At 34.9% G+C, this 19,185-nt stretch overlaps 2 protein-coding genes across 2 annotated transcripts in view; one reads left to right on the forward strand and one right to left on the reverse strand.

Annotated features, from left to right (window-relative positions):
* Positions 1 to 13,781, forward strand: part of LOC117100691 (retinoblastoma-binding protein 5-like) — a 16,852-nt gene extending 3,071 nt beyond the window's left edge. The window contains exons 4-14 of the mRNA XM_033240476.1: positions 526 to 666; positions 1,737 to 1,824; positions 2,293 to 2,364; positions 6,890 to 6,999; positions 7,334 to 7,506; positions 8,203 to 8,375; positions 9,330 to 9,447; positions 10,158 to 10,227; positions 10,814 to 10,913; positions 11,457 to 11,571; positions 12,240 to 13,781. Of these exons, the coding sequence (XP_033096367.1) occupies positions 526 to 666; positions 1,737 to 1,824; positions 2,293 to 2,364; positions 6,890 to 6,999; positions 7,334 to 7,506; positions 8,203 to 8,375; positions 9,330 to 9,447; positions 10,158 to 10,227; positions 10,814 to 10,913; positions 11,457 to 11,571; positions 12,240 to 12,400 (1,321 nt within the window). The 3' untranslated portion in view covers positions 12,401 to 13,781. The remainder of the gene's footprint in view (positions 1 to 525; positions 667 to 1,736; positions 1,825 to 2,292; positions 2,365 to 6,889; positions 7,000 to 7,333; positions 7,507 to 8,202; positions 8,376 to 9,329; positions 9,448 to 10,157; positions 10,228 to 10,813; positions 10,914 to 11,456; positions 11,572 to 12,239) is intronic.
* On the reverse strand, positions 13,535 to 19,036 carry LOC117100692 (out at first protein-like). The gene is made up of 4 exons (XM_033240477.1): positions 18,774 to 19,036; positions 16,756 to 16,890; positions 15,820 to 15,997; positions 13,535 to 14,828 (listed from the first exon to the last, which is right to left on the reverse strand). Exons 1-4 carry the CDS (start codon positions 18,969 to 18,971, stop codon positions 14,554 to 14,556), a joined length of 786 nt encoding a protein of 261 aa, XP_033096368.1. The 5' UTR covers positions 18,972 to 19,036; the 3' UTR covers positions 13,535 to 14,553.
* Positions 19,037 to 19,185: the final 149 nt, after the last annotated feature.

A 19,185-nucleotide genomic window follows, 5' to 3' on the forward strand; every position in this document is an offset into this window, starting at 1 on the left:
TATGAGCAACATATCATCATTCTGACCAAATTTCATTAAAATCTGAGGGGGTCACCTGGGGATTTGTTCTGAAACTGGTTGATTTGACATGGAATCACCCTCCTTTGAGAAGAGCAGAAGGTTACCCCAGTGGACAGTGGTCTTGTCCAGCCCCTGCTGTGAACCTGGCATGTGCACCAGTTGACAGCAAACCGGACATCACAGGACCCTTTGGGGAGTTCATTCAAGCGCTTTTGACCAGAAGGCAAAGGTGCTATATAAATACCATAACATTTAATAATAAATATAATTTTCAATGTACACAAGTGCATATATAGATGGCCAGTGTAACTTTTTCCATTGAAAGACACATAAAATAATGTAGTGGAGGTGTTCTTATGACACCATGATTCTTTCGCACTACTGAATAATCTATATCTCTACCTACTAAACCTCATTAATGGGATTTACTTTATAGAGTATCAGTATAGTAGGAAGCTCTGCAACCTACATTTCATTTACCTATCAATCAATCTCATTTTTCAGTTGGAGTCGAAATGGTCATAAGCTACTGAGCGCCTCTACAGACAACATGGTATCTATTTGGGACGTCTTGTCAGGTGATTGTGATCATCGTTTCAGGTTTCCTTCTCCTGTTTTAAAGGTCATCTTCCATCCCAGACAAAGGTAACAAGTTAGCGCACAGGTGGTGTATCTAAGAGTATTGAAATGGTGGGGGTTCGGGGGTGGCTGTTTGGGGAGGCACAAAGATAAAATGGGATGCTCAGAGATTATGGGGGAGCTACCTGGCAAAATAAGGTGATAAAGGTAATTTTTAACTACTTGATATACATTTTTTGCTTAGAAAATTTCCCATAGATACGTCATTGTAGTACATACCCAATTGTGCTTATTATGAGGCTTTAGAAGTTGTGCCCATACTATCAAATTTTATGGCTTACAGTTAAACTTGCCTAAGTCAACTGTGCCTAAGTCGAATAAATTCTAAATCGATCTTATTCTACATGCCAAATTGTTGTGTTTTCCATTACTTAACAATCTGTAAGTCAAATTGTATCATATACCCCTTTTACACTGCCAAGGGCAGAATTAACCCGTGTTAATTCCGGAGTGATCCCTGGTGAATTTCCCATTTACATCGAACGAAAATGTCCGGGTTGCTCCCGAGTTGCATCTATTTTACACTGGCAATGAACTCGGGTTCAAATACCGCCCTCAATTTTTGTTGCGATAGTGATCATCACTTCGCTCAAGTTCCTCGTCGTGACGAAGCCACAATTATTGTCAATATTGAAGCAATGTATATTATACGAATTAAATCAGCAGTTTTAATATCAAGTCTATACCGGAGCACATGGGGCTTAATTTGAAAAGTTTAGGCCTACCTGACCACAGGTGCAATATGCGGCAGGTAAGGCCTAAATTCCAGAATCGAATTTGGCGTTGTTTACACTGGCGATTCCGGAATGCACCTGGGTTGTCCTACGCTGAATGCCTAGGACAACCACCACCGTAACACCAACCATAACTCGGGGGTTTCTAGCCCGGGTATTGCAAAATCCCGGGTTATAATAATAATTTGATAGTTAAGTTATTGATTAATGTATTATATTGTCCAATGTATGTCCTAAAAAACATAATTTATTATTAACAAAAGTAGAATCACTTTTTGTGCTAGAGTGAAAAGTATAGTTAATTATAGTTATACAGTATAAATATTGTGATTATTATTATAGGGACAAGATGCTGGTATGTCCCATGAAACATACACCTGTCCTACTTAGTCTTGATGGAACCCACTCAGATATACAATTAGAAGAAGATGTAAGTGAATATATATATGCTTATTTAGGTCATCTGTTCCCAACCTTTTTTTTACATCCCCAGACCTCGCGGGACATGATGCAAGTCTTTACGGACCCCTAAGTAAAAAATTTACTCATTGTCAATATTCACCAATAGGATGATAAGATTATAGATAGAAGAAGATTCAGTACAAAATACAACAAATATTAGCAAAACTCAATTTTTTATAAGACTCCTAATGGTCAGTAAGGTGTTTATAACACTGATGTAGACGAGAGAATAATGAAGTCGTGAAAAATTAGTCTGAAAGTCTAGTGGACTCCAGAATTTTATGGGACCCCCTGTGGACCGTTTGGACTTGACAAATTCTAATTATTTGTATCGGACCCCTAAGGGGTCCCCATACCGCACATTAAATTTGATTTACGTTAGAAAATGTATTGTAATAATAATATACAGATAATAATATTGTTTGTTTATTTGCAGTCCGATTTAAACATTGTTGCCACATTTGATCGCAGAGGAAGTCATATTTACACAGGCAATGCCAAAGGAAAGGTAAAGCCCTGTCTGTTTATTTGACAAAAAACATACCTAAATATGGTCATGATGACGTCACATCATGACCATATGTGGCAAAGACAAGCCAAATCAGTCACTCGTCACAAATCCTTTTTCTAAAATAATGGCCAAAACATGCTGAAATGTCAACATTTTTTAAATCTATTTTATTGCACTAAACTAACCTTTATATATCTATATATCATGCTATGCTGTTATTTTCCTCATTTCCAATGTTGAAACAACAATTTTTAACGATTTGGTGATTTCTTATGTATGAGAAATGCCCAAAATCATAAACTTTAAAGGTGGATTTCTCAAATATTGTTTTTTAAACGGCTGTATGTCTAAACTCTTGTAACTTCTTAACGAAATGTTGGATTTTAATGATTATTTTACCATTTTATAGCTCTCACTTCATTGTTGAACCCTGTATTAATTAGAAATAATTTTTTGCGACGAGTGACTGCTTTGGCTTGTCTTTGCCACATATATAGACACGTCTTGACTATATTTGGGAATACAACAGTTTTTGTCAAAGCTTTAGGCATATTATTTGTGTGTTTGATGTTTTGATGACTGTTTGTTTCATCATTATAAAATTTGGGTGTCTCCTATCACCATCGCTGAAGGAGCTGTCTATACTCAGGGCTCGAAATTCACGCTAGCAAACTAGCAATTTGCTAGTAGGTTTGTCATAATTGCTAGGTAAAAATTCACAAACCAGCAAATTTTAAAAAATGAATGCTAGTTGAAATATCTGTACAAAATATCTTGTAATTAGCCTAGTATTAAATAAAACTAGACTAAATGATCTACAAAAACTAATACAAATTTTATTAAATTTATTTATTTATTTTTTAATTATGAAAATCGACTAAAAATGCCTATAATCGACGAAAAACGATCTTGAGCACAAGATGTGAAGTGCGCCACCAACATTAATTTTTTTTTCAAACCTTGCATTGCTTGCATGCATGCAACAAGCTAAGTAGTGTATAGAAAAAAAAATCGCTCACATGTGTTTATTGACGGAAGTCACGGGCGATGCAATCGGTAGTTAAGGCGAACATATTCAATTTGGTTCTTTTTAGATAATAAACAATGTTTCAGATATGATAATAATAATTTACTAAGCTTAGACAAATAATAGGTTACAACCTAGGCTTCAATTGGCAGATGTTTTAGGCCTAGCCTACTAGGCTAGACCCTAGCCTAGCTAGTCTGGCTAGGCCTACAGCAGTAGTACTGTAGTAGTAGACCGCCTAACCTAGGCCTAGGCTAGGCCTACTGCACAAGCGGCCGCCTGCAAAACGTCTAGCCCCAGCTTTAAAAGACCAAGACCTATCAAAATAAATACTGTACAAACAAATCTTTTATGTAAAATTGAGTTTCTGTCATGGCCTTTTTCTGTCAAAGATTTGGCTTGCTACCAATGCAGTTTTTGAAATCTCTAGGCCTAGCCCCTAGCTAAGCCTGCCTAGCTAGGCCAAGGCTAGTCTGGCAAAAAAAAAACTCCTCTCCCCCCTCCCCCACCCCTGATTATTTCTGAGGGTGTGACACTAAACAAGTATATTTTTTTTTAATTTTCCAAATAATACGATATAAAATTAATATAAAATAAATTTTATTTATAATTATATTATTTTGAAAAATTCCAATAAGCAGTACATATTTAATATGAAAACAAAATCACAGATACAAAATAAAAATTAAATGAATGATAAACTTAACTTATTTAAAAAAATAAATTAAGTATAATATTAAATTTTTATTTTGTATCATGATTTTTTTTTTCTTATTAAAAATTTTCTGACACTGAAGTGAATAAATGTACAAGGTATAGAAATCGATTTTTTATACTCCCTTGGCTATTTCTTTGTGATATTTATTGTACTAACCTCACCATAACAGAAAATATTATATTAAAACATTTAACACACAAATTTATAGAAGTAGTACATCATTAGTTATTTTCATACAATTTATTTTCCGAAAATAATATGTTGAGTTGGTATCAATATTTTACTAGTTGAGAAGCTCATTTTGCTAGTTACATTTTTAACAACTAGCACATTTTAGCAATAGGTTGCTAGTGGCTGAAAAAGTAAATTTCTAGCCCTGATACTATGTATTTTACTATTGTTTAATATGGTTGACTAGAGCTGCGCGGTTGGCTGAGAGGTATTGTTCCTGCTTCTTGTGCTGTAGACCCCGGTTCAAATCCAGACAGTGTTGGATTATTATTGGAGTTTTATCACTTGGCTCCTCGAATAGCCCTCATATACTGGCTAAGGACAATGAGATTGAAACCCTGACCTTGAGGTTGGGAAACCAAACCCTTCCCACTGCGCCAAACTTTTTTCACTGTGGCACTACACTGCAGTTGCCGTGGATCCCCAGGGGGCCCATCCCAAATTTCTGATTTCCAATTAGAATGAGGAAAAATAAAGACATGACGTTAAGGGGAAAATAACACAAAAGATATTCCCCTTTAGTCCGATTTAGAGAAATTATTATTATTCTTAATTTTACTAAATATATTCAAATTTAAAACAAATTACTGTTTCACTGAAGGGATTTTTTTCTTATGATATATTTGTTTTGTTTTAAAAGTTAAAATTGAACACTTGCTATCTCGTGCAAGAATCAATTCACTGAGAAAATTTCCCGTTCCCAGTTGCATACTCTTATAAAATATGGTTTTTGCTATATCGTTTCTCTTAATGGCAGCATAAAATTCATTGATTATGTGGACATTTGCAGAAAATTTGAGTATTGACTGTTGATTTGGTCAATGTATTACCTGTCTCTTATACACATCTAGATGTGTATAAGAGACAGCTTGTCTGACCACTCAATAGATTGTGTTGTGTCATCTTGTCTGACAATGAAAAAATAAGAGTAAAGAATGTAAGTCATATTAAGTAAATAAATAACACTGATTTTTTCAGACAAACTTTTCAAACTGGTTGAATCCTTTTTCTAAAATAATGGCCAAAACATGCTGAAATGTCAACATTTTTTAAATCTATTTTATTGCACTAAACTAACCTTTATATATCTATATACCATGCTATTTTTCCTCATTTCCAATGTTGAAACAACAATTTTTAATGATTTGGTGATTTCTTCTGTATGAGAAATGCCCAAAATCATAAACTTTAAAGGTGGATTTCTCAAATATTGTTTTTTGAACGGCTGTATGTCTAAACTCTTAACTTCTTAACGAAATGTCAGATTTTATTGATTCTTTTACCATTTTATAACTCTCTATGTATTATTAATTTAAAATAAATTTTTGCGACGAGTGACTGGTTTGGCTTTGCCACATATTATAGACACGTCGTGACTATATTTGGGAATACAACATTTTTTTGTCAAAGCTTTAGGCATATTATTTGTCTGTTTGATGTTTTGATGACTGTTTGCTTCATCATTATAGTGCTAAGATTAATTTAAAATTTGGGTGTCTCCTATCACCATCGCTGAAGGAGCTTGTCTATACTATGTATTTTACTATTGTTTAATATGGTTGACTAGAGCTGCGTGGTTGACTGAGAGGTATTGTTCCTGCTTCTTGTGCTGTAGACCCTGGTTCAAACCCAGCCATTGCCTGGTTTTAATATTTATTTTTATATTATTTGCATAATTATTTATTTAAATCCATTTAAAATGCTAAAAATACAACACAGGGTTGAAATGAAAGGTTTATCAGTTTTTATATAAATTATATATTGTTTTATATCATTTTATGCATCCTATACAGGTAGGTTAAATTGTTTTATATTGTATCTTTGTATTGTATTTTAGTATGTCCTTGTTTTTATTGTGAACCTTGGAAAACAAATTTCATTTACTTTGTATATGACAATAAATTGAACTTGAACAAAAGAAGGTCATCGGTGTCTGATCGCTGATCAGTTCCGAAGAACCCTCATATTGAGAGTTAGGTGGGCTAAGGACTATATTTGTATCTGTATTTATCCGGTACATGTTGTAGTTAAGTTGTATAGCACTGCACGTCAGCTGCTGTGGGTAACCAGGGGTAAGCCCAAGTTTCTGATTTCTAAATTGAATGCGGAGAGAAGTATTATAATAAGATCTTGGCCATCCCCTGCTTGATCCCTTTATTTAGGAAACTGCACGTCAGCTGCCTAGATCCTTTAATATGTGCCTCGCAGTGCAAAGCTATTTTTACAGTTTCATAAAAATCATAGCATCAAACATTTTGATAAATAGTAATGCTATTGGCAATATTTTAGTTGCCTCTGTACACTTAGAAAAACTACAGCCCACATGCACGATAAAAGGAAGAATACAAAACCAAAATTATGGGAATCAAGTTCAGAATAAAATAATGAGAAAAGATGGGATTTGAGCCAAGACTTGAAGACAGTCAGAGATGGAGAATCACGCAGAGTCTCAGGTAGTTGGTTCTAAAGCTTCGGAGCAGCAACAGTAAAAGAACAATCGCCACAAGTTCTGTGCCACTAATCATGTTGACATTTTTGTTTTGAAGGTTATTGTCGTCAATACTAAAACTTTACAGGTGGAAGCAAGTTTCCGAGTCAGCTCAGGCTCCAGTAATACCACCGCCATCAAATCCATTGAATTCGCAAGGAGAGGAAAGTAAGTTTTCCAAATGTATGTGATGATCTTAGTCAATCCGTCCAGTGGCGGGAGGGGAGGGGGGAAGATGGCCCAGCCCTGCCCCTTTAAATTTTACAAAATTATTTTTTAAAATGGAGAAAAAGAGAATACAACATTCAAATTTAAGTCTAAGAAGGTGTCATAATCATCCGCCATGAGTACTGTGGCTTGGTAGTTACGGTAAGATGGTTCCCTTTAAATCCCAAAGTCCTGGTTCAAACCCTGTAAGACTGCATTCTGCAAAAGACTGATGACCCTCAATAGCAAATTGTTACTGATAAAAAATTTCATAAATTTTTATCATTATTTTCAGTTGCTTTTTGGTAAATACAGCTGACCGTGTTATCCGGGTGTATGAGAGTAGGGAGGTGTTAGCCTGTGGCAAAGATGGTGAACCAGAGCCTATACAAAAGCTTCAGGATCTAGTGAATCGAACTGCATGGAAAAAATGCTGTTTCTCGGGAGATGGAGAGTACATTGTTGCAGGTGGGTAGCAAACTTTAATATTTTTGTCTTACATAGCACGTAATGCCAATGCATCTCTCCCTCTCTCTCTGGGCCAATATGGCTTATTCAAGCCATGAGCCTTACAACAGTGCGTTGCCCTATTATAATCATCATGCATGAGTGTATTTAAAATGTTATTATTATGCTTCACATTATTGAAAAACTATGGAAATCATATTCATCTTATTCGGGAATGTTTCACAATGCCATAGGCCAGAAACAGCATGTGGCTCCTATGGGCTTCTAATGCAGTGGTGGATCCAGGAATTTGAAATAAAAAGGGGTCCAGAGAAGGACTTTTATAAGGCGGAGGGTGTAGACCACCTCAGCCATACCATTAGTTAGCGCTGAGGTTAGAAATTTTCTGATTATGGCACCCACTTCTAGATGGTCAGAAATGGCACTCTTAGACTTAAATTTTGAATATTTCTTTCTCAATTTAAAAAAAAATAATTTGGAAAAATTTAATGGGGGCCCAGACTGGATGCCCTTCGTGGACGGAAATATCGTCTCGAGACAGCTTTAACTCAGTTGGCTAAATTTAATAAAATTTGATAGTCTGTATAGGCCTTTATATGGGAAGCTGTTGATCTTGTGTTTGTAGTAGTTTTGTTTTTGCAAAAATAAATAAATTGAATTACAATTGTAATGCTCTCTGCTTTTGCTTTTGTAAAGGATCTGCAAGACAACATGCTCTATACATTTGGGAAAAGAAATACGGCAATTTAGTGAAGATTCTTCATGGAACAAGGGGTGAACTCCTATTGGATGTTGTATGGCATCCGGTTCGTCCAATCATTGCATCTGTTTCCAGTGGTGTTGTATCTCTGTGGGCACAGAATCAAGTGGTACGTATTGAAATATTCTTTTGACTTGACTGACTGCATTGTCTGTCATTAACTTTGTTATCAAGATGGTAGTTCTGTATTATGGAGGCTTTGACTTGAAATACTTTGCAACTCCTTTTTCAGGAAACATGTGGAGGTGGGGTGAGGAGCATTGGCAGGAACTGTGTAAGCCCCAACATGACTCCCAAATATATTTTATTAAGCTCTCCCTCAGGGTCTGCATTCAGCATGGGCTTGACACTATTACAGCCTTCTTTTTTATGTCATCTAAATTATAAACCTTGACTTGAAATACCCCATTGATATAATTTTGAGAATTGGCTGATTAATAGATTATTTTTTTTATATGAGCGGCCGTCAGTGCCAATATACTCTACTGCCTCTATTATACTGCTCTCATTCAGATTATGAGACCTTGCCTGAAAGCTAATAAAACCTATCTCTAAAGTACTATAATTTTGCATTGTTTATCTGCACATAACATAAGTATAACTTTTAATCTTTAATATTCCTGAAGTTTGAGTTCCAACTGTAAAAGGTAAAACTTAGCCATTGTCTGATGGGAGTTGAATGAATAAAAACCTGCCGAAATAACAGCATTTTTCTCAAGACTTGATTTATGAAAGTTGATAAGATGATAATTATTCGAACGGTCATAACTTTGTTTTCAGACACACGTTTGAGATCATTAACTGTCACTTTAAAGTAAAGGATATGTTCTATGCCATTATAACAACTCATTTTTGGCCTGAGGACGAGTTTACAGCCCTATTATGATCTTGGGTCACAAAGGTGATATGCCCATATTTGGTTGTAATATGATGTCATGCCCATATATGGGCACACCACACAAATTTAGTGTGAATAGACCTAAGATCTTTTCCAAAAGCTTAATGTAGCAGTTTCAATATTTAAACATGCACTTCTAGATTAAAGCCATTTTTTTTTATGCAGGAAAATTGGAGTGCATATGCCCCAGATTTCAAAGAACTTGATGAGAATGTTGAATATGAAGAACGTGAAAGTGAGTTTGACATTGAAGATGAGGACAAGTCAGTGGAGGATCCTGTTGGTAAGTTTTATAAACACCACAATATCCTTTTGGTTTCAAACCTTCCAGGGGGTAAAACACATTAATGCAATCACATCTTCCTTCAATTCTCATGCCCACATTATTATTCTGTGCTTGAAAAAGTATACTCCACCAGGGGCTGTTGATTTAACACTGAACACCATACCAAAATTTTGATGCTTCCAAAAGCCTTCATTTTTATACCACTTTATGCTCAGTTTTGATATTTTTTTTACAGGTGATTAATGTTGGGCCATAAAAAACAAGGGTCCACACACATAGGGTTTTTAATTTATTTTTGTGGGCCGCAACAAAATCACCAACAACTGTGCCATACACTATTGACTGTGCCATACACTATAGACTGTGCCATACACTATTGACTGTGCCATACACTATTGACTGTGCCATACACTATTGACTGTGCCATACACTATAGACTGTGCCATACACTATAGACTGTGCCATACACTATTGACTGTGCCATACACTATTGGTATAGGATTGTCACCTACAGTAGTGTACTGACTGATTTACTTTCTTCTATGCCTGTTTCGTGTATGGGGACGAGTTGGCAGGCATTGTAATTTTGTTTGTCATATCAACGAGATAACAATGAACCTATTTGTGACACCAGTAGAACATATTGTCATGGGATATGGTTTCTTTATATTATTATTATTATCTGTCGACTTTATTTATTCCTGTAGATGCCCGACAACTGGAGGATGAGGAAGTTGATGTTGTATCTGTGGATGCAATCGCTGCATTTATGAGCAGGTAAACTACTTTTTTTATAACCCAGATGCTGTAACTTGATGATCAAAGTCCTCACTTTACAATCTCAGATTTCAGGGGTGAAGGTTCAGGGTTCAAATCAGTAAAAAGCCAGGAATACTTGACAAAAAGCCCTATCTAGACTATCAAACTGTATTTGACAGAAAAGCTGTTGTATGCCCTTATATAGTTATGATGTGCCTGTGTATGGCCATGATGTGATGTCATCTTGACCATATTTGGGCATGTCACATGTTTTTGTCAAATGTAGTTTGACAAGGGTTTAAGGAATGTGTGTGTATCTGTTTGTCCATTGTGAAACAAAGGTCTAACACATTTTACTGTAAATACAACATTACACCAATGTTAAGAACAACTGTTTTGTATACTACAGGTCCCCCTCCAATTAAAAAACAATTTTGGGACCTGAGTTCCAATGGTCTTTAGCAGGTTTGGTCTCTAATTTGAATGATAATGATATAAGACATTCGTTAATTAGTGTTCTTTAATTGGAGGTGGTCTTAAAGTGGAGGGGTCTTTAATAAGACGGAGAGCTGTATTTGAAGTTATATTCTTATATTTTGCTTAGTGATGAAGAAGATGAAGACAACGATGTGTTGTTATTTCTACCTGTGGCCCCCGAGATAGAGGAGCCAGAGGAACCAAGTTGGGCGCCTGCAACTGACCCTGTAAGTCTCTCGTATTTATTAATTTCTGTTTGTACTGTGTACAAGTGAAATTGTATTAATTAATTTATTTGGTCAACAGACACAAGCTTATAATCTCAAGTCATAACCTTTTTATGTATCTTAATATTTTAGTATGTGTTTGCTGGGTGTATTTGACAGGCACTAAAATTAGGACCAAGTACCCAGATGTGGTTTCTAATAGCAAAAATTATATAAAAATGTGTTCAAACCCAATTTTCATATTGGATGTAATTGGATGGTTTAGACATTCATTTACAATTTTTCAGTTTGAGAATAATTTCGCAGATGTATATAGTTTTTAAAGCAGTTATAAGATCAATAGTGCGTGCTTAAAAATTCAGCAACCAAGGAACGTTGCATGCACCTTGTGTTAGGGTCATTCCATGTCAAACCACCCATTGGGTTTACCTCGACCAACAAATCTCAATTTCTCTATTATAATATTTCCGTTATAGTATTTCTATTAAATTTGATTACTAAACAGACAATATTTTCTCAATATTATTAATTATTTATTTTTAGACTGATGAACCTTTGGCTGAAAAGCGAGCTGCCACAGGAGAGTCCAACAGTCCATCACCAAAGAGGAAGAAACTAAAAGCCATAGAGGTCGATCTGCAAAATGCACCATTAGACGGTAAATAAGTGAAAATACATTGTTAGTTTTCATATCAAAATTTACTGTCAAAATGTTTTGAAATCTACAATGTACATACACTTTATAAAACAAAAAAAATATAAACATTTTGATGATGAATTAATATGCAATAAATTATAGAATGATTAATACTTTACAATAATTTTACAATAAAATGGTTACACATTACTGAACATAATTTTTTTGATAAGGAATAATAAACAAAATTATAATACAAACATACAATTAAAAATACAATTACTGTACTGATATTTTTTTTTTTTTTTCTTTGGGCCTCAAAAAATTTGATAAGCACTTTGGCATGATTTACGGTATTATCAATCAATAAAATGACAGCTGTAGAACTGTTTTATCGATAGTAGACCAAGAAAAATTTATGTAAACTTACCGCGAGCTTTTGTCCGTATGTCACATAACATGAATTCATATTGTTAATATCGACGAAAACTCGCAGTAAGTTTACATCAATTGTGCTTGGTTTGTTATCGATAAAACAATTCTACAGTCATAATAAGCAAACAAGATGAAACTATTAGAATATAATAAAATAACAGATGAGTATTCCAAGGCAAGAATCTTAACTACTTCAGCTCGACTCCAATAATTCAAAATACTGAAGTTCATTTTGTTTTCTTTATATTTTCCAGAAGTTCACCCTCTGTTAAGTAAAGGTGGCGAAAGCAAGACCAAGAAAAAATCTACAACAAACTCCAAATCGAAAATCAACTCACGATCAAAGGAAGGAATATCGAAACAAAGAAACTCGAAACAAACATCAAAAGTTCGATCAGGAGAGGGCCAGGAATGAAATTGCTCGGGAACATTTTCCTCATGTGATGAATCTGGTATTAAATACATGATGTAATAAGCCATTTTTTAGTTTCACTTGTTCACAGTTACACCATTCGACGACCTCATTTCATGGTCTGAATTTCTACTTTTTTCTGCTTTGTATGGTCCTGATACTGCATCTAGCTGGCAAAAACGGAGCCAAATTCAAGGTTAATCTTCCGAACACAGTGTAATACCATTATTATACAAGTTTTTAAATGTTCCTCAAAATCTTATTTCTCCCGTATTTGGAATTGCATTCATTGATAGTAAATTCGCGTGTTACAGATGATCCGCACATAAGACAAACATGATTAAAAAATCTAAAATTTGTATGTTGTGCATATCCTATCTGTTTTTCCATCGTAAGTTGCTATTTTAAGTCTTGTCTTATACTTGAGTATATACGTTAACATTATGTTGATTATTTTTACCCGAGACCCGATATCATATGAGGATACCTCCCCATTTACCGAATATTCAATTTTTGAACCAGGTTTTGCCGATCTCTTCTTATCTCTATTAATTGCTGCTTCAGGGAATTTTGTATTAAGATTAACAGTGAAGCTAATTAACTGTGAATACATTATAAAAAGACAAGCACAATTAAATTAAAAACTATGTTGTAACTTCTAACAAAAGTCATTGATTTTTAAAATTCAAAAACATATATATCCATTATGATTTTTATCTTAAATTACAACTAAGGTATTAAAAATCCTTAACAAATTTATGAACAGGTTTTAAGAACTACACTGGTAATTTATTAACAAATAGCATTGCCTGCTGTGATAGTACTCTTAAGTAGAGGTATTCTTTTTTGATGTTTAATTGGATTACAGTATTGAGATAAGACTGACAAAACCTGATAAATGGGATAGTAACAGCATGACATTAAGTTTAGGTCTCCCAAGTGACAACTTTTTTTGGACCCATGGGAGGGCACTTCCGAGGGGTTCAACATTTATTTGGTTATTTATATAGCGCCTTTGCCCTGGTCATTGGGTCCTTTGCTTAAGTGCTGACAATCCCACCATTAATCCAATTATACTACTGGGTGGATTCCTTGTTCATATTTAACTTTAAGTCTATGATCTGCTGTCCTTTGTAACATATACTGTACAGATCCTTTCTTTAAAACATTCATTGTCCTCTAGACTTTCATGTACAATCTTGTTTTATATTAGAATTAGATACATACATGTAGAGATGGATTATCCTTCATATTTTGGTATCAACAATATTTGATAATATAGAAATGTAAAATTGCATCTTCTGCTATAATGTCCAGAAGTATGTCATCTGTATTATATTGTACTCTACTATTTTTAACATTAAAAACATAAGTAATAAGAATGCACATATTTATTGATATGTTTTTTACTACAATCAGTTTAAACAGAAAGCTATAAATCTGAGACAGTTTTATACAGCCAGTCTCAGCTCTATAATCAATACAGTATTAAAATAACACATTAACATTACAATAACACATGTTTGCGGTACACCTCATAAATAAGGCCAAATAAAAAAATTATTGTGTTGACCCAAAATGTTCAAAATTGAGAGTTGGCATTTTAGTCGCCATTAAAAAATTAAAATTAAATAAAAATTTAAAACACAACTTTTCCTACTGACCTACCCATTTTTTGGATTTTACCAAAACGTGGCCAACACAAGAATTTTTTTTTTTATTGGCCTTACTCAAAGTAACAATTGAGAACAACTCTACTTTTCCAGCAGACTTTCTCAAACTATGAGTTGCAATATTTTTACTTTCATCAGTTAATGATACAGAGGAAGTGGGTCGCTTGTTTGGGTCGTCAGCCGAAACGTTAACAGTTGGTATAACTATGGTAAAACTTGCCTAATTCGACTTTGCATCTCGAATAATTTTAAGTCGAATCTTATTTTACATAAATGATCTGAAAGTCCAATAATTTTTCGTTTTGGATTTGACTTGTATCCCAAGATGTACCACGAATATTCACTAATATAATGACGTAGTGTACAGTAGTTGCTTGCAAAAACATTAATAAAATTTAAATAATGTTACAAAAAAAAACTAACAACATTCCTGCTTTATGCACAGAATATGATTTATATTGCCAACAATCAACATCATTCATTCTACACGCCCCATAAACAGAGATTCCTGTGTTGAACTTTGTACGTAAAATGATGGCATTTGCTGCACGTTTTGATGCCACAACGGTAATTCATTATCTTCCCGCCAGCATCTCTTCCATGGCAATATTTTAATCCACACGGATACCAGCCGATGCAAATATCCAATGTACAGGCACACGGTGCAGAAGTTCCACTCAAGCTGGCACAGCTGGAAATTTTCTCTGTGTTTAGCCTCTGAGCAAAGTTCATAAGTCCCTGATAAGTTATATTACTGCCTGTGAAAAAGTTTGAAAAAGGAAAAATATTTGAGAGCAGAAATAATTAAAATTAATCAACATAAATTTACATAATCATACTTAATGAACTCAATGTCCTACCCTGTAAATAGTGAGACAAAAACCCCACTACCTTCTTTCACTAAATAATATCCTTGAGAAATCACTGTTATTACGCTTTCAACACTATACAATTTTATGTTACAAATAACTGTGGTATGGCTATATTTGAGTATGACATCATCATGCCTATATATGGGCCTGTCACATAGGATGGAATACTGTAGTCAGATACCTCTATCAATGGAGCTTCTGTGACTTAGATTTGACATTCTTTAGTTCATTATCAAAAGGCAGAGTGATGCTCTGTTTGGTTTCTAGTTTGTTAGGTTTAGTAATAATTAGGTCTTGTTTTTTTTTTTATTTAGGTTTAGTAATAATTAGGTCTTGTTTTTTTTTTACCGCTAAGCCTGTAATGTAATGACATTGTGCAGCTACATTCCAAATACACACCTGTGGGATGTGACCTTATTCCCTGGCTCCGCCCACTGAGTAACATGTTCTGATTGGTCAGAATGTTAGGTTTGACTGCGACACTCAAAAACGATCCACTCCATATCGCAGGGGTGGGCATAAAAATAGGCTGGAGGGCAAAGTGAACTTTTGATTGAACACCGAGGGCCACACCCAAACCTGTGCGCTTGCAAAAACCTTCATACACTGCTTTTCTACCGCTTTATGTTCAGTTTTAATACAGTATTACATTTTACAGATAATCGGTGTCGGGCCGTAAAAAACAAGGTGATTTCTAGTCAAAAATGTTTGGTGAGCCGCACACATAGGGTTTTTAATTAATTTTCGTGGGCCACAAAAAAAAAATCAGTCAGGACGCACTTTGCCCACCCTTGTCCTATGAATATGATGAGATGTTACATAGTTTTTTTACCTTTTCTGTTAATTTTGTAATTTTCAAAACTTTATAGTTTCTAACCTTTTGACCATCCTTTGATGTCCAGTACACTTGTGTATGTACTTGATTTTGCCTCAGAACACATATTCTCAATGTGTTTGCTGAACTGACTTGACCTCCGTGGGTCAATGGCAATATTCATAATGTGGTCCTCAATGCCTAGATCTTCCTCTGGTGTTCGGATTGTACCAGGATTTTTCTGAAGCAAAACATGTATTTTTATAAATTACATACTATAATTATTGAATAAAGATTTTTCTGAAGAAAAACATGTACATAATTTTATTGAATGGAAAAGGTATTCAAGGTTCATTTAAACACTAACATTAAGGTAAAGGTAGGAGAATAATTGCGTATTGACGTGGTCCATGACTACCTAGCAGCCGTAAATAGGCGCTTCATGGTAGATACAGTTTCACATCCTTCTCCAACGGAACCATAACATCGGCGTAACCCCCTACTCTTACAAAAGATGCAATGGGTTCTTTAAAGTGCACAAGAGCCATGTATACACTGGATTTCCATTTTAACTCCTTATCCGAAAAGACTTGGTTCTACCAACTGAACCACGGGCGAGGAGAGAAGCGGCTGGAACCAGCACTGATGTTAAGGCTGTAGCTAGCGGCGCCCCTGCCTTACCGCTCGGGCACTCGACTCGTGTGTCAAATGAAATGAAATCACATTCAAATGGAAAGGACTCCCCAAAGGAATATCATTAAGAGCATAAAGTACACCGCACTGCATAACAATGGTGTAAAAAATAGTCTAAAAGAATAAGCCATTTCATAGTTTGAACTGCACATGCCCAAGGTTAATCAACATTTAAAAAACATACACTCAATACCGTATAGGCTCATGTCAATTACAGGCATGGTGTACACCAACTGTCTTAACATGGAACTTAAATGACTGAGCAAGATTCAACTTGGTGTGGGGCCAATAGCATTTGAAGCTTACCTGTCTAAGCTTTGACATTGAGTCTGATGAAATAAAATCATTTCTGTTGAATTTGCTAACAAAACAAATCACTTGATATCGGCTCTCCTCCCTCTCTTGCTCACCCAATATCATTAAACGCTGTATCTTTGTTTCCTGCAGTATTATGAGAAAAACAAAATATAACATACAGTAATACTTATCACTACGTACATGCCAATTTAGACTAATTTACAGTTGTGAGACTTTTGTTCTGAACCCCCTCCTAGGGGGTGCTGCGGAATCAACCCCCCCAAATTGCTTTTTCTCTAAATACCCGGAAGTTTATTCTTTGCCACTTGAGAGTTTTTTTTTTACATACAACTGAAAATTTTTTTTCTTGATAACGTAAGTTTCTACTGTTCACAAACTTCCCGTGCGCGCATGTGGCGACTGACTGTTGCATTCTTTGGTCATAGTGATGCAGCTAGATTGACTGATCTCTCTGATCGAAAAACTAGCAAGAGAAATTTGGAATTTTACTGACACTTATCAAGATTTATCAACTAAGGAATACATGTGAATAAAAATTGTCAAATTATATAATACTGTAATAATAAAAGAGACATCTGAAAAAAAAAATACCTGTATTATCTCTAAACATTTTTAGCTCAAGCCGTGCTCTTTATTATTTATCCATGTTGCCGATTTGGCCCTTTTTTAACATTTCTGAAGAGGGATCAGACAAATGTGCTGGTGCGTTGGTTGTTGCCAACTTGATTGTAAGATTGTCTGAGAAAAATTTCTGTATCTAACATGAATTTCTTTTTATTGCACGGCCTGCGATACTATAGGCAGCCATTGTTAATAGTGTTCAAATGTGTAATAACAAAACCAATCCTATAGGCAATATTACATTTATTATTAGATTATCACTCTTTTTTTAAAAAAAAAAAAGGGATGAGGGCAGGCGGTTTTTTTTTTCTTTTAATCGGAACAACAGAGTATTGCTTTTATTTTATCGATGAGAGAGGGACTGTTTGTATTTGACAAGAATATTATAATACTGAATGAAAACTGGTTTTATTTTATTGTTTTTTGAAGAAAATGTATATACTCAAATCAGGAATCGTTAATAAGGATGAGGCGTACCGGCGTAGCTCGGGGTATTCAACATACTGTAATTAGGCCTACATAGCTTATGAATAGTTAGTTGGCCCGAACAACAAAGGGGTCAGTTAACTTTTATTAACTTAACATTATCTTGGGGATGCATTGTGTAACTAAAATATTATAACCAATGGCCGTATTCTTCGTTAAACCACACCCACCTGCGCAGTTGTAAAATCTTCCTTAACGAAGTCAACCAGTCGAATAGATAACTAGTAAATACTCGACAAAACAAAATGGCTGCATAGTTACCGCGATACACGCTGCGTAATCAAGGCTACTTCGGATTGTAGCAGTAAGGGTTTTTCGTAAAAAAAATTTGCCTTATTTTTATTTAATACTTCAATGTGGGTAATATTATAATTTTTATTTTCTGAAATTTAATCTAAATTTAATATATTAATGCAAATGTTGTTGCTAAACTGACCAATCGGCCATATTTGTTTTGGTCACATGCATAATTTAACGCTGATTAACGCACTCTGGTTACGTTAATTTTCGTTGTCAGCGAAGTCTATTTTACGAACCAATCGAATGAAAATAATACTTAACGAAAATTCGTACTCAACGAAATGAACCAGTCGAATAAGCTCAATTTTAATAATAATACAAGTACAAGAACCAGGCCTAGAATAACTTAGCCTCCCTAGTGAACAACAAAGTTACAACAAATACGATACGATTCTCTGCATTATTTTCTAGGCTAGTTAGGGTGGGAATCAAAACAAGTAGGCCTAGTACAATATACTTGACTTCAAGTGTTTTACTATTTTGACCATTTTCTCATGATATTTTTGTTGACCATTTTATCATGACATTTGTGCCTATGCCTTAGGCTCGCGTTAGCTAAGAATTGCTTACTCACTGCCGGGGGAAAAGGCGATACCTACCGCTTTGAAATCGATTAAATTTGAAACAAGTGTTCCGTCTAGCCTTTGAAAGTTTAGCCTCACTAAATCGTTCTGAATATCAGCTTGAATGTTCTCTTGGATTAAATCTCCACCTTTATTTTTAACATTCACAACTAACTGACTCGCAGCAAATTTTGTGCATGATAAAATAAAGGCAAAGAGTAGAAATAACGTCATCTTGTGAAAGGTTTATACATAGAAGGAAGCCCTCTCTCTCCACCACACACAACATTCCAAAATCAATTATGTGTCAACAGTGGGGTTAAAGTTGAATTTCTCTTCGATGAGAGGGCAGCATAACGTTACACATGACTGACTGACACATGGCGCATCATTTTTTCCATGCAGGAGGACAGTCCGCCCCTCCAATTCAGCTTTTTAAATTAGAAAA

This window comes from Anneissia japonica, unplaced genomic scaffold (assembly GCF_011630105.1).
Source record: "Anneissia japonica isolate Jap-2015-1 unplaced genomic scaffold, ASM1163010v1 scaffold288077_len231462_cov166, whole genome shotgun sequence".
NCBI lineage: Eukaryota > Metazoa > Echinodermata > Crinoidea > Comatulida > Comatulidae > Anneissia > Anneissia japonica.